The 16,022-nt window shown below is 41.9% G+C and overlaps 2 protein-coding genes across 3 annotated transcripts; one reads left to right on the top strand and one right to left on the bottom strand.

Moving 5' to 3' along the window:
- The first annotated feature begins 2,014 nt into the window (after positions 1-2,014).
- On the top strand, positions 2,015-11,023 carry LOC112970000 (probable H/ACA ribonucleoprotein complex subunit 1). The gene is made up of 3 exons (XM_026073872.1): positions 2,015-2,472; positions 3,565-3,640; positions 10,547-11,023. Exons 1-3 carry the CDS (start codon positions 2,015-2,017, stop codon positions 11,021-11,023), a joined length of 1,011 nt encoding a protein of 336 aa, XP_025929657.1.
- On the bottom strand, positions 4,590-5,057 carry LOC112970006 (scale keratin-like). 2 transcript variants are annotated; one of them, XM_026073886.1, is made up of 2 exons: positions 4,684-5,057; positions 4,590-4,623 (listed from the first exon to the last, which is right to left on the bottom strand). In XM_026073886.1, the coding sequence occupies exons 1-2, from the start codon at positions 5,055-5,057 to the stop codon at positions 4,590-4,592; spliced, it is 408 nt and encodes a 135-aa protein (XP_025929671.1). The 2 variants fall into 2 exon arrangements, with proteins under 2 accessions (XP_025929671.1, XP_025929672.1); XM_026073887.1 differs by having other exon boundaries at positions 4,590-4,764; positions 4,846-5,057.
- Positions 11,024-16,022: the final 4,999 nt, after the last annotated feature.

Here is a 16,022-nt window from a genome sequence, read left to right as displayed (position 1 = left end):
TTCCAGCCAGCAAGGGACTGAGGGCATCTCTCAGTACAGAGCAATTATGAGCTGGGAAGCTAGTGGGAAAAGCAAAGGCTGGCTTTTGCTGAGGTTTCTTTCTTTGTTTATGGCACTACTGTTGGTTAAATCATCAACATAGTTATCTTCTTATCATCTATTATTTCTAAATGATGAGCTTTTCCAACCCTTGAGATGCATTAGGAGATTTTTCTGAGCTATAAAGCTGTCCCAGTGATTTCCGAGAACATTCAAAGGGATTTTCTAATGTCTCGCAAACACCCATTAATAGCTTGTACATGCAGTTTCATAATTATATAAAAAGTATGTCTGGATGTGTACACCCATTATTATGAAAGATTATCACATTAAGATAGGTAAGTCAAGGTTATTTAGGTCTTTCCCATAATCAGTTCATGGTTTATAACACTTTTTGGAACTTCATTTCTTTGATTTTCTTTAAATAAGCTCTACCTCCCTTTTTATTCAAGTGTACATTGGTCCAGGAAGAGAAGTCTACTTATGTTAACTGAAGTCTTTAAGAAAAAAAAAAAAAAAAGAATACAATGGGTTCCATCTTCACTGTGTCACATCAAGAATTCTTTTCACTAATCACATCTTATCACTTTCTGGTTTACTTGCTTCTCTTACTCCTAGCTTACATGGTACTTTTCTTAACAATAGGAGGAGAAAACATGATAACATATAAAGGAAAGTGAAGCTTGTTGAAACAACTCAGAAAAATCAGTTTCCAGAGGGACTTGCAACTGCCAAGCAAAATATTTCTCTGTTCCCAGGAATGAAAGACAACTAGCAGAGAATCCTCCAAAAGCCACTGAAAAATGTCCCTGATTTTCTGACTATTGTATTTGCTTGCATTGAGTAGTTGAAAATAGTGCTAAGCCAGCAGAATGAAGTCTCCAAACTTCATCTGAACTCCTAAGAGAAAATCCATTTTTTCTCCAGGTATACTGCCGCCTGAATTTATTAAACTGAAAGACCTGTACCCAAACAAAAGAAATGATAGTCCTCCTATCATCTTAATTATCCAGGACTCCTAAACAGTGGAGTCAGCTAAGTTCCTCCCATAATTTTAAATAAAGCAATGGAATAATACAAAATCATTCTGCACATAAAGCCCAGAGATAGGTGGAAAGCACATGTCACGCTATATGTGGGTTTGAAGTGCCTGTAACACGCAAAAACAATTTCAGCACTTTGAGGAGCTACGTGCCCTACAATTTGGGGTTGGTACCTAATTATGAGCTCATGCATAGGATGCCTAACATCCCCCGGGCAATCTAAGGAGCTGTATAAAAGCTCTCTCCACTCAGGCTTTCTATCGACTTCTCTCATCCTGCTCTCCTTGGTGAATTGGGTAAGTCAGATTTCTTTCAAATTCCAGAAAACTTAACTTCTTGTTAGTAACTCTTGATTTTAACTTAGGGTTAGGTTCTCTCCCTGTACTGCCAGGTTGTCAGTGTTGTTAAATTGTTTTTTCTCTGGAAATAATGTTGGTTTTCTCATTCAATACTGAGCCCTGGTAAAGACAGGCTATAGAAGTGAGCACTGGGGATATGTTGAGCAGTTCTAAATCCCAAACTTAAAACATTTTAATGCTGCAGAGAGTTACTTCACCATTTTAGGAGCTAAAGAATCATTCATATACACGGCCATAATTTTAGCAGTGCTCAACAGAGATGTGTTGAGCTTTTAAAAGAAAACGATCAAGTTCATCAAGTAGAAACTATCAACTGGTTGTAATGTAATACTTTACAAATTAGCCTTACTGCAAATAGCAGAAGGCACAATTGAATAATATGTGACATCTCCATATTAAAGTCAACAGGCTCTAGATTCCAGTGCAAGGAAGAATATTGTCATAGAAGACATACTTAGTTCCTGGATTTATTACTGATAACCTGTTTAACTGTTCAGCATCATAATCTAATATTTGATATTTATTAGCAATGTAAATGACCATGTCTTGCAGACTTACCTCCATCCCCACAAGATGTCTTGCTATGACCTGTGCCCCACCACCAGCTGCGGCATCGTCCGCCCCCAGCCCATCGCTGACAGCTGCAATGAGCCGTGCGTCCGGCAGTGCCCTGACACCACGACCGTGATCCAGCCGCCTCCYGTGGTGGTCACCTTACCCGGCCCCATCCTCAGCTCCTTCCCCCAGGATTCAGTTGTGGGATCCTCTGGAGTTCCAGTCATTGGGGGCTCTGGGGGCTATGGCTTTGGGGGCTATGGGGGCTCTGGGGGCTATGGCTCCTGGGGCTATGGGGGCTCTGGCTCCCTGGGCTATGGGGGCTATGGGGGGTCCTCCCTGGGCTATGGGGGTCTGTATGGCTATGGGGGCTCCTCCCTGGGCTATGGGGGCTCCCTGGGTTACAGGGGCCTGTATGGCTATGGAAGATCCTATGGGGCTGGATACTGCAGCCCTTACTCCTACCGGTACAGCAGGTACCGCCGTGGAAGCTGCGGGACATGCTAAATCCTGCAGAATCACCCCTGAGTGAGGAATAACTGGCAAGCGAGATGCAATGGGTTTGGGGCTGAAGAGCTCTCAGCTTCCACTGCTCTGATTCAAGACCATGGAGCTGTGCCCCTTCAGCCCCTATGAAATTTCTCCTTTTAAATTCTTCTTTCAGTTTCTGACCTAATGCTTCTCTCCTCACATTTCCCAACTGCCTGGGATAAATGTGTAACATAAAATTGTTCAAAATAGCTCCTATTTTTCCAAATCAACATCTAAGACATAGGAAGAAAGATCGTCTATGAACGTATACCTGCTTCGAGAGCAGTTTCATACTTCTTGGAGTCTCTGGAAATGTATTCTTTTCTCAGTATCATTAAAAGTTTGCTGCATCTAATTTGTACTTTCRAGAGTTTTTTTCCTCATGTATTTATCCTAACTTTTTGTGTGATGAAAAGTCTCACCTATATACCTCTTCAGTAACAGGTCTACACTACAGAGAGAAATGCCCTGCTCAATATAACAGGAAAATCAGAGATTGTGAATGAATAAATGCAGTGTGAGTCCTCAGCTCAGAAGGACTTTGTCCTGCTCTCCCTCTTCCCATTTTTCACATACGTATTCTTAACACTTTTGAAAAATTTGGCTTCCTGGAAAGCTGAATGTGGTATATCCACTGATCAGAGATTTGTATTGGTAGAGGAATGAAACAATGCATTAATAAGTTTTAAGTCCCTCCTAAAAACAGTATGTAATTAGAATTTAGTGAAAAGTTCTTCCAGGTAAGTTTTGATTCATCTCTTCGAACTTCAGGTGATCACCCAAATACTGAAACTCTGTCCTCAGTGACAATGTCTACAGAAAAGTGAAATTTTTTTTTTCTCAAAACCTTAAAGAAAGAAAGAAAGGAAAGTTTCCAAGGTATCTAGGATAGACAGGATATAGCTATGGTGCCTAGAGAGCTTAGAAGGTAGAAGACATCATAAGTCTGTATATGTTTTTCCAACCCTAAGCTAGAGAGTGAACTGCACTACCTCTGCACATGCAGCTTCTCATGGTTTCCCACTTTGTCTTCATAGGAAGCCTTCACAACAGAAAATGCCATTTTTAGCCCCCTTATTCTGCAGCTCCAACTTCCAGCTTCTCCTGACAAAGGTCAGGCAATATTTCTCGCCTGAGAGGTCTCTTAGAGAGCCTGTTCTTCTCTGAAGGTCTCCTTTCTCTACCCCATAGCCTCCTGTCTGCCCTCCCAGCAGCCCCATGCATTGATGCCCTTTGCCCACTTCTCCTAACCTCCCTAAATCCCTTCCCACACAGGAGTATCACTCCCACCTGAGCACCTCAGCTGCAACCCCTTCACCCATAATCTGCTTTGAATCCTGCTTCACCACAGCCAGGGGAGCAGCTCCTGTTCAGACGAGGGAAGAGGTCCAAGTGGCTTGTTAGGGAAGAGGAGTTCAGTGTAGTTATCTTCTAAACACTATGTTATTACAGTGACCCAGCCCAGTTGGGGAGGGAAGATTTCTGCTCACAAATGCCAGTAATAAATGGAGCACAGCAAAGGTGGATTGACCTCATTGATGGCTGGGCTATTTCAGCTGTGTTTTTGAAGTCTGAACCTCATCCTGTGTAAGGACTTGAGTTTTTCCCTTCAGCCCCCCTTTCTTAAGTGCCTACAGAGTTGAGAGTTTTTATCCATAACAGGACAAATGAAATCCAAAATTCTAATTCTTTGATGCAAAGCAGAATCATTTTAATGAGAATTAAACATTTGCAGAAAAAGCATTGCAAATTAGCAAGAATAAGCAGCAGAGTGATGACAGTTCATTTCATAACTCTTCTTCTGTTGGACRCTGAAGAGCCATTTTGCAAGAATTTAAGTTACACACTTTACCCCATCAGTTACGCACACAGGTGGAAAAAGCAAAAAGAATGTAAGTGGAAGATGAAGAAATTAAAAGATGTGCTGTGCACTTCCAGCTCCACTGCAGTAGGACCGTAGCGATCAGTACTTTGCAGTACTTCTTGGGGAACTCTGCTGTGGATCAGGATTGTATCTTTCATTTGCCGGTTATTCCTCACTCAGGGGTGATTTCTGCAGGATTTAGCATGGCCCGCAGCTTCCACGGAGGTACCTGCTGTACCGGTGGGAGTAAGGGCTGCAGTATCCAGCCCCATAGGATCTTCCATAGCCATACAGGCCCCTGTAACCCAGGGAGCCCCCATAGCCATAGCCCCCATAGCCCCCATAGCCATAGCCCCCATAGCCCAAGGAGCCATAGCCCCCATAGCCCCCATAGCCCCCAAAGCCATAGCCCCCATAGCCCCCAAAGCCATAGCCCCCAGAGCCCCCATAGCCCCCAATGACTGGAATTCCGGAGGATCCCACAACTGAATCCTGGGGGAAGGAGCTGAGGATGGGGCCGGGGAGGGTGACCACCACGGGAGGCGGCTGGATCACGGTCGTGGTGTCAGGGCACTGCCGGACGCACGGCTCATTGCAGCTGTCAGCGATGGGCTGGGGGCGAACGATGCCGCAGCTGGTGGTGGGGCACAGGTCGTAGCAAGACATCTTGTGGGGATGGAGGTAAGTCTGCAGGGCACACTAATGAGCAGATTAAACAGAAAGGAAAGACTTGAAGAAAAAAATAATTATAACATTTTGCATTAAGCTAATAGTAGAATATAGGACTTTGGGTAAATAGATGGATTGCCCAGTTTGCAAACTTGGTCTCTTATTACTTCATAATCCCCTTTTTTTTTTAAATGTAAACTTTTGAAAGTTCTGAAAAAACAGTGTCTATACATACAAAATCACATGAGAAACATTATATCTAGCTCTGAAATTATTTTCCCTCAAAAAGGTCCTGCAAAGAATTTAGATAAATATCTACATATAATACTGAAAACTGAGGCAGAAGGACAAATTGACTTTGTCCAAAGTCATTTGGTCATTCAGTAGGAAAACTTGGATTTGAGTTCAGTGGGTCTAGATGAGATGTAACTTATTATAAATATTTTAATAACAGTAGCTTCTCCTTCCCACTCATTCCAATTTTGCTGAGAGTTGTAGGTACACGGATTGAGATGTTCCCTGTCTGGGTTGCACACAAAGCAATTTGACAAGACAGTTAAAGGTCAGATGGTAGACTTCTTATCCTGGTTCCCAGCTAGGCAGCCATTGTACTGAGACAATCTGGAAAATTTTCAATTTAAGTCAACGTTCTAGGCTCTGATATCTTTCAAAAATCTCTTTTCAAATGACTAGTCCTGTGACAAACAAGATCTCCTCAGTATACCCAAGAATTCAGTCTAGTTCCTTTCCTCTAAATTTATCTATTTTCTCCAAGGATGTTTATACTTGAATAATTGTCTTTAATACATGATATTTTAAGTTCTCTTCTCTACCTGCTATGTCTTGCAAGTCCCCAGCATTGTTCTGAGAAAGAACATGGGATTAATTGACAACATAAAGTAGAGTAAGAGCATTTGCTGTACCAAGAAAACACAGAGACCTTTAATAGTTGCATAGCTTGTTCATCTCAGGTTGGATGATCAGCTGCGATGGTGACACCCTTACTAAAAGTTGAACCACACAGTATGCAAACCTTTGGAATAGGTTAAATACATTCCAGTTAGGATAGTACTGTGCATGTCCCAGGGTTTCTGACACCAAGCTAGTACCTCTACAGTGTCCCATGAACAAAATGGGTGTATCTGCCCACCCAGAGCCAGCTTTGGAATCTCTGTCCCAATGCAGCCCAGAAACACTCTACAGTATGGATGGTGGACGTCAGCTGAAGTTGAAACCTGCAGTAGAAAGATACATTGGTAGGTATAGAGAAGAATCAGACTTACCCAAGTCACGAAGAAGTCAAGGGAAGCGTGTGGAAGAGCTATGAGAGAGGAGAGCTTTTATAGTTTATCAGAGCACCTGGAGGTGTAAGATCAAAACTGGTTGCCCGCCCAAATTTCAAGCACGTGTTAACTGTAGAGATGATGAAATTGCTTTGCTCATTGTTAGGGTTTATGAGTCCTTTCAAATTCTTCTGTAATAGGACGTAAACATTATATTAGATTACAGAGAATTCTTTCATCTTGTGTATGGTTGGGGAAAATTAATACCTGGCATCATTCCAGTCACTTCCTTGGAATTAGGACAGAAATTAAGCCAGCTCCACTCATATTAATTTAACGCCTGGAGAGCATCTCATACGTTTATCGGAATCACAAACTGCTGTCATGGACAAGATTTTTTTTTAAGTACATATAATTCACATTACAATCTGCCAGGACAGAATTTAAGGATTGTCAATGCAATATGCAGGAAGGTTGGAGATGGTTTCTGCATGCTTACCTTCCCCACCCACAGGTGGGGGACACGGCACCCTCTGGAGCTGATGACATCTTCAAGGGTATTTCATGCTAGCCGCAATGGGGACAGTTCAGTTCCGAAGAGCAGCAGCAATTCCAGACGCCTGTGAGGCTTGCTGCAGCTAGCTTTCTAGATAGGGAGTATATGAAAAATGAAGTACAGTTTTGAGCAGAAAGACAGTTCAATCCTTAGTTTTGAAGTGTTCAAAGCTCTTTTTTATACAGATTTTAACTGAATTAGTTTCTCCTTCCATGAGTCACTCAGACAGCTGTATTCTCTATCAGAAATCCATGGGAAAAGGTCTGCACAATTTCACACAGGAGACAGAGAAGAAGCCTTTATTTTCATGCGTGTTTTTATTTTTATTTTAGAATGGACATGAAATGAGTTTCTAAGCTAAATAAAGCTACAATGAGATTATTGTGCTGATCTATAGTGATGAGCCAAACAGATTTTTTCAGGTATTGCTTGTCTGATGCTGTTAGTGCATAAATGGTACTTGAGAATAGTTAATAGTCCTGAGGAAACTTGAGCTTTTTCAGTACAAATGGATCATAGAGTGTGAAAAGAGAAATTTGACAGAAGTGCTTCGAATTACTGACTTTGATTCTGAGGAATTCACGACCTTCTGTAATACACTGTTGCTTCATGCCACAAGTCAAAACTGGGCTGAGCTGGCAGTTTCTGCAAATAGGGAACAATTATGAACTTGGAACATATCACGCGAAACAAAGGTAGCTTCTTCCCTTGTTTACCAATGTATTATTTTAACACTGCAGACTCCATGCCATAAATTGTCTCTAAATTATGAGATGGGTTTTTGGCCTTTGAGGTGGTTAGAGCTTTTCCCGGACAATAATATTTCCAAGCTTCTAGGGAACAAGTCTTTTCAAATGCCACAAACTATCCACTAATAATTTGGGAATGCACTCTTACAATTAGACTAAATGAATGCACCGTTTCAGTGCCTAGCAATTATGAAATGGCATCATATTAAAATATGTAAGTCAAGGTCATTTGTGTCCTTCATGACTGAATCCCAGATATTTGCGCATCCTCAGTTTTCTTCAATATAGAAGTATAAAATGAAATATAAACTTAAAAAAGTAGCATTTCCTAAGCTGTATAATCAATGTAGCTTTGTCATTTTCAGTTGCACGACATTAGTTCACAGAAACAAAGGATTTCATTATTTTCTCAGAATGTTCCAATTTTACCAGTAATCAGCCTTTATGCAGGTAAATGATTGCTCGGTCTCTATCACGGCGCATCTCCAGATAGCTTTAGCAAGTTGTCACCATTCGGCTTCCATTTCTATGTTCCCTTCTCCATTGCCTTCAGTATTGCCTGGTCTAAAGAGTATTGATGGATTCCTGAAAATTTTATATCAAGAAACAGAAGACTGGATGATGTGGGTGACCCATGTTTAGCAAATAAAGTGTTTTATAATCTTAAGAACAGAAAAAGTAAGTATAACTTTGTCTCTAGACTGCAACCTGGATTGAAATACAATGAGAGACACCTGTTGGAAAAATCTGCAAAACACAAAAGGAGGTTTTGTCTCTGCTCTCTGCTTGAAGTCCCGTTGACCTTCTGTCACGGTCCTAGAACCTTGGTCCGAGGGATTTGCTTGTGATTGTGAAAAGGACAGKAAGAATAATCTAGGGCTCAATGAACGACCAAGAAGGAAAGAGCTGCTTTGGAAAGTGCCTTGTTCATTAGACAATGGCCAGTGTTGTGCTCAGGAGCAAAAGCCAAACAATAGAAAACCCTTTAAAGACCGCAGAAAACCCTTTGAAGACCACAGGAAGTTTTCACTGGTTTCCTTTGGGTGTTGTATTAGTCTCATGTTAAGTAGCTGAGAGTGGAAATGATAAAGATTCCTAACAACGACCCCAGAAGTTGTTCCGATGAACTCCATTTCATCGGCAGGTATCTGACAGCCTGGATTTAATGGAAAGAGCTGTGCACATCAGGTGACAGCAATTCTGATGAGCCACCCAGTGACCCACCTCGTATTGCCTTAATAATGGAGAAGCTAAGGAAAAGAGTTAGCATAATTCCTGCTGTACCGCCAAGGATGTGAATGGAATGATAACAGGAATGAATATGACGTTTAACAATTTGAGATGAAAGAGGCCTCTGTGATGAAACGCGTCTGTCATGGTTCATGTGAATTTGAACCAACAAATAAACAAATAGTCAGCAAAACTTTGAGGACCTACGCGTCCTATTAGTTTGGGGTTTGCCCCAATTATGCACATGCACGAATTGTAGCTTGGGTGATCCCCATGATCTGGGGAACAGTATAAAAGCTCTCCCCACTCAAGGCTCTTCATTCCACCTTGCTTGCCTTATTCTCCTTGGTGAAAAGGGTAAGTGTCATTTTATGTGCTCTCTTTCCTAAAATCCAAGTATCTCTCTTCTGCCAGTTTAATTAAGGTTGGAGTCAACTGTAAGTATTCTAAGAGTCTTAATAATGTTGAATTATTTCTCTGTGCATTTGGTTTTCTTATTTGGTATTGGACATCAAGGTATTCAGGTTTCAAAAGGTAAAATCAGGATTTTCAAAAATGGTCATTCCTTGCTAATACAAACATGAGCTATCAAATCTATTAAGCAACTTTGAATACATCAGTAGAAAGCTTTTTTGAGTCACTAGGAGTTTTTAAAGGATTTTGCATATAAATTTTTGGTATTATGTGTTTAAGTATATGTATGTGTTTGTTGAGGGGACAGCTATCCAGGAGTAATATAAAAGTATCGTGTATGGAAATATTGGCATGTAGAGGTGGAACTAGGGAAAACTAACCTAAGTCTCATGCTGTCTTGCTCCGAGCAGGGAGTTGGACTGCATGGCCTCCAGAAGTCTATTCTAATCTAATATATCATTGGTTCTAGTTAAAAAAAAAAAAAAACAGTGTGTGTGAAGTACTGAGTCTTAATTCTACCATGGGTTTTCTTTGAGGTGGGATCAGATCCTACAGCAACAATCTTTCAGAAGAGCACAGATCCCAGTGTACTTATTTTTAGTAGAAACCTAGCCCTAATTGTCTAAGTGTACCAGTTTTCCGTCTGGAAAATCAGGCAAATAATCTTTTCACCCACCCTGTGATTCTCAAGCTACTTTGCAAGCACTTCAGGGCAGGGAATGCCTCATTTAATCTGTGTTTATAGCAGGCTCAGCATACTGGCAACATGAATTTAGTTATTGCTTCTGGAAGCATGTTACAAGTCAGTATGCCAGAGCTGTTCTTCCAGCAAGCCATTAATTCAACACATGAGCTCTGCTGGTTGTCAGGTTAGTCTTCTTTATTTTTGCTAGCATAAATCAGAGATAAAACCACCTTTTTGACACAGACATTGTAAGAGGGGCTGCAAAGTACAGTGGAAGGTAATATGCAAAGTAGGTGGTAGATAATATTTTTACAGTGTCTGATAGTAGGGTAGAACAAAGAGCTACTTCTTACAGGAAACCAAGCGTAAGAAACTAGGAATGAGACCATAAAAATGGTGACTGGACGGCGTGCAATCTCAGCAATGCTGATTTTTACAAGAGGGAAAGGCGTCACACGAATAAAACTGAAGAGGAGGAAGGAAAATAAAGAACTGAAGGATAAAGCCATTATTCTAGTCTGCCTGTGCAACTTTTAAACTCTTTCTCCTGCCTTTTATTTACACATCAGTGTGTCCTGCGGACTTACTTCCATCCCCACGAGATGTCTTGCTACGACCTGTGCCCCACCAGCTGCGGCGTCGTCCGCCCCCAGCCCATCGCTGACAGCTGCAATGAGCCATGCGTCCGGCAGTGCCCTGACACCACGACCGTGATCCAGCCGCCTCCCGTGGTGGTCACCTTACCCGGTCCCATCCTCAGCTCCTTCCCCCAGGATTCAGTTGTGGGATCCTCCGGAATTCCAGTCATTGGGGGCTATGGGGGCTATGGCTCCCTGGGCTATGGGGGCTATGGCTATGGGGGCTATGGGGGTCTGTATGGCTATGGGGGTTATGGCTATGGGGGCTATGGGGGTCTGTATGGCTATGGGGGCGCTCTCGGTTATGGGGGCCTGTACGGCTATGGAAGATCCTACGGGGCTGGGTACTGCAGCCCCTACTCTTACCGGTACAGCCGGTACCTCCGTGGAAGCTGCGGGCCGTGCTAAACACAAGAGGAAAATCCACTGAATAACGTACAAGTGAAAAAAAATGCAGATTCGCCAGTGAGCAGATGAGTGATAGCTTTGCGTGAGCACTCACAAATCCTGTTCAGTGCAGCGTCTCTCTCCATGCTCCACGTCTCTCCTTTTTTCCTTTGAGTTCTGCTCTGATACCTTCCCAGGTTCAGTTCCTTGCTGTCTTCTACTTTATCATGTTTGTTACTGGATACAGTAAAACATGTAACTTAGTACCTTTCAAAATGTAGTTGACCCTGACATCTTGAATATACCTTCTTGACACTGCAAAATATTTTTGTTCCTTTTCATTCTCATTAAACTTTTGTTGCATCATTTAAAAAAAAAATTTTTTGTGGTTTTCTGTTCTCATCCAATCTGAGTTTGCCAGCTTCTCTGTGTAAAACTGCCTATTATACATTTAGCTGCAATAACATTGTGCAAACCCTCCCCACGTGGTGAAAGCCTCTGTGGTGAGCCCTTGCTTAGGCCTATTTCATCACTGAACTGGAACAATATGGCCACAATACTGGCCATAGGACAGCAGTCTGCTCTAAAAACATTATTTCATTAGATTCCCCACTCCTGAAAACTTCTGGGCCTGTGAGATAATACCTTGGATTGCATAGTCACATGCTGAAAGCTCAGCCCTTGCTTCTGCCACTGCAGACTTGCAGTCCCATATTGAACAAGTACTCTCACCACTGCAGTTCTTCATGGAATATTGGCAGCTGATATTTAATGAATTTCAGAATTTGTGTTCTCTAGTGCTGAGACCAACGTGCACTGACCAGCCTGGGTCCATGCACCGCTTGCTGCCTAGGGTTGAAAATCCATATGAAAGTCCGTTGTGGTAGAGACTAGCCAAAGCTCCCAGGAAAAAAGGAGCCCTTAAGTATGGGTGCTGGCAAAGATCCCGCTGCACTGTCCTGAAGGAAGGAACTAAACAGCCAGCCCGGAAAGGTGACRGCAACGGTGATGACAACGGATACCAGCTGAGTCACTGCCCTGAAGTCAGGGCACCGGCTCCTCGCAGCCATGGACACCGGTGCTGGATGCGTTCGTGGGGCAAACATCACAGCAAGGCATCTCTCTGCAGTGGAGGTTGATCGGAAATGTGATGGGAACCGTGAATTAACACGGCACAAGTTCCCCTGGAACAGGAGAAAAAGCCTAGATCCCATGGTAATGGGAAACGTGCAGCTGTCTGGATTCCTCGCAACACTAATTCCTCCCAGATCCATCCCACCTAATTGCAACTGCCCAGCTAGTACCTGCTGAGATCAATGTAATTCCTCAAATTTGTATGAGCCCTGTAGGAAGAATAACTTTTAAGTCATGGTTAATCATTGCTTCATGGAAACGTAAGGATAGAGAAGGTCACATGCCTCACCAGACAAATGGCTGCTCTTATCCTGTCTCTGATAAAAGCCAGTTCCACCTGGTCTGAAGTTATGTGCAAAAATCCTGATGCTATCCATTATGGAACACCAGCCCAAAGGCGTACCTGGCTCCTAACGCCCCGGAGGCCCTTTCCGCACTGAGTAAGGAAGCTTTACTTACATCTCTTACAAGCTTTGGCTTTCTTCCACATAAATTAATTAGAAACTGCAGCTGTATCAAGCAATCAACTATCAGAAACTAACTAGAAATTAATTCTCCCCTTTTAAACGTGGCTGTGATTGAGGCCTTTGCGGCACGAGAGCACAGTACAGTTTGGAACACTGCAGTCCTGGGTTTTCATAGCTGTTTAGCAGATTACATCCCTCAGCTTTGACCCAGTGGAGAGCTGACAGCTCCTGTGCAATACATTGTGGAAAATACCAGCTTAGCCCTAAAAACCTGCATATAACATTGCCTCCTCATAAGTGACAAAAAAGGATTAATTTAAACTTAACAAAAAAGGAACAGTTTGATATCTAGAAAATGAGTGGGTCCAAGAAGAAAAAGGCAAGAGAAGTAAATAAACAGGATTTGGAAGAGAGACTTTTTATACTGTTCCTCAAACTGCCTGAAGGACCTGAGATTCACACTAAGAGCAACCCATATTTATTGCACATGGTTCACCTCAAAATGATGAAATAGTTTTGGTTAATATTTATGTTTATTATTTGATTCAAGCTCTCACGCTGCATGAAATGCAAATGACAAAACAAACATTTCTTTCATCTTAACACTTAATTGGCAATGTTCATTCTCAGTAATGTTCCATAACTGCATTAGAATGGCAGTAGGAATTGTATTGGCTTCATTTCTTTACTCATTTTATTGAGCTGACATAAGGATGGTGGCTCTGATGTTAATCATAATTGCCATCTGCTGTCATATGCAGGTTTTCTTTCCATCCATCTTTACCCATGTCAAATAAAGTGTAATTGATACAAAGCACAGGGTCTTTCTTGTGAGATCAGTGATCTTTATATGAGGTTGGGATTCACATATGAACAGGACCATCCCGCATGACGGAAAAGTCAAAAGGCTCATTACAAAGTCCTTTCTCAAATCRCCCTGGCCCATGCCTTGCCTCCCAGACTATCCGATCCTTTTGTTCCCTTATATCTTAGAGGTAAATTCATTGGTCATGACAAAGATAAACAGTTTTTTAGCCAGATTACAGGCAATTCGCTAAATGTATTTCTTAAGGAAGCCAAGCATGTGTGTGTTTGTATATAACTATACGCATTCTGCAGGTAGTGTCTTGGTAATAAAGAAAGAAAGAAAGAAAAGAAAAAAAAATCCATTCTTGTAATAATGATTCCCTGGATACGTCTATTGCTTTTACTACCACTTAACGTGGTATGTCTGAAGAGAAAGCCCTCAAAAATTGTTTCTGTGACATCCTCCAGTGAAGCTGCTGTTTAATTCCTCTGTAAGGTGGAGGAGTAGATCCGAGGGCAGACTACTCTCCATCGTATGAAGAAAAATGAATGAGAAGATATYGACTGAATTAGTGGCCAGAAATGTGTATTCCCACAGAGAAACTGAGACATTTGCACCTGCTTCACTGTTGTCTTGTGCTATCTCATCCATCAGAGCTGCGCAATCTCCATGCAGAGCAGCTAGCAACTATATGAGCTATCAGTATTCGCAACCCTTCTAYGTTGCTGCAAACGGTTACCCTCAGCCTGGAGGAAATCTCTGTGCCTTTGTATATTCCAGATGAAACAAAAATACTGGGAAATTGAGTATTACTTGTAGATCRCTAGTAAGTTTGCATCAAAGACTGAGCACAGCTTTCTGTTTAAGCTTTGCTGCCTCAGAGTGCCCCTAATCCTGGAATAATGGTGTCATATCCCTTCAGAGCAAAATGTAATTTTCTGTTTAAACATTATTTCAGTTACTTAAGTAATATATCTTCTGCTGGTCTCCCCAAGCAGCAAGGGCAATTAAAAAAATCCTGAGCTAGAGACCATTTGCCAGCGTCTGTGGGTTCCTATTGGTACAGGATCACTCTCTTATTTTGTGGCTGTGGGTGGGAACAGGATCAGATGTCTTCTACATCACTGAAAATTTAATTGCAAGCTGCGTGAGTAGATTAGATTATAGCCTAGCTCTGAAGGGCTTAAATACAAATGTGTATGACAGCAGGTTATAGCTCTGATTAAAATCATTACGGGAAGTTAATGAAGGAAGTGCTAAATACATAGAACCTGTTTAATTCCCCCTGCAATGCCGGCGAGGAGGGTGGAATGACACCAGCAAGGAAACTGGTCAGTTAGGTTCCCAGATGAAAGAGACCCGGGAGCTGGAATGTGCCTATCAGGCTATTTAGAGATTTAGGGCGATTTTGCAAACAGCAAGCAAAAACAGTTTCGTCACTTGGAGAAGTTAAAAGTACTACAAATTCCGGCTGGTTGGTRAATATGACTTCATGTGTGCTGTGTGCCTCAGCCCCCCCAGGCCATCTGAAGCACGGTATAAAAGGTGCTGCTGCGCGAATCTGTTCATCTCCTTCTCCTGCATATTCTCCTTTTCATCAGGTAAGTCTGATCCTATTTCATCTCTTTCTATGTAGCAAAATGCCTTTGCAATGTAATTTTCAGCTTAGAGTTTTGTTCGCTACCATTATGCTAAGATTTTAGGAATCTTTTGTGATTCTCTTCCTTTTTCTCTCTCTCTTTTCTTTTTTTTAAAGTATGCTTGCAAGCTTTGTTATTGGCAGGCTCTAGGAGTAAGAAACAGAGTCTGAGGCATTTATTCCACTGTAATTCAAATTTGGGCATGCTTGTTCAGCCAGCAGCTTTGAGAATGTAGGGAGGCATAAGCTTTAAAATGCAGAATTATCCTGTACCTTTTCGGTGAATGACTAGCTTATAGAGACATTGCTATATCCTAAGCTGTGTTTAATGTCCCAGCTGAAGAAATCGATTACCTGCATGGCAATTTTACTGCAAAGTAATTCTAGCTGTAATTCAGTTTTTATGGATAGGTAAAAACTAATGTTTGGAAGGGATTTATTTAAATCCTACTTATGTTCCCCAGAGATAATAGGGGATGTAGGAGGGTGGTCTGATCCAGTGTGTTTCTCATATATCTATCTGTAAATAGAGATCCAGGTGAGCTGTTTGAATACACTGTCTTCAGTGCTTTGATTCCCTGCATTGCAGAGCTACTTTCTGAACAAAATAATATTTCCTGATTGTTACTGGAAGCACTGCTGAGCCGCAAGCTTTAGTGACCAAAGTTTTTGCTGAAATAATAGCTTGCAAGCTGAATTATTATCTGGCGCAGAAAGGCAGCGCCTTACATTTTCCCCACCTACTCCATACTCTATATGAAATTGTATTGTTATGCCAGGAAATATTTGGATGGAAATATTTTATAGGGTATAAYGACTTACGACATAGCTTCTGCAGCTACTGGGTTTCAGGCTGTGCTCAGCAAGGGGGTGTGCTYGTATTTTAGCATAAAACCTCCTGCYGACACTCTGTTTCTCTGGGAGGGAATAAGAAGAAAAGAAGAGGCAGCATTTTCCAAGGGTTTGGCAAGT

Source organism: Apteryx rowi, unplaced genomic scaffold (assembly GCF_003343035.1).
Source record: "Apteryx rowi isolate R43461 unplaced genomic scaffold, aptRow1 scaffold_379, whole genome shotgun sequence".
Classification (NCBI taxonomy): domain Eukaryota; kingdom Metazoa; phylum Chordata; class Aves; order Apterygiformes; family Apterygidae; genus Apteryx; species Apteryx rowi.
Note: the sequence above shows the minus strand (reverse complement) of the source record. Positions and strands in the feature narration are given on the sequence as shown.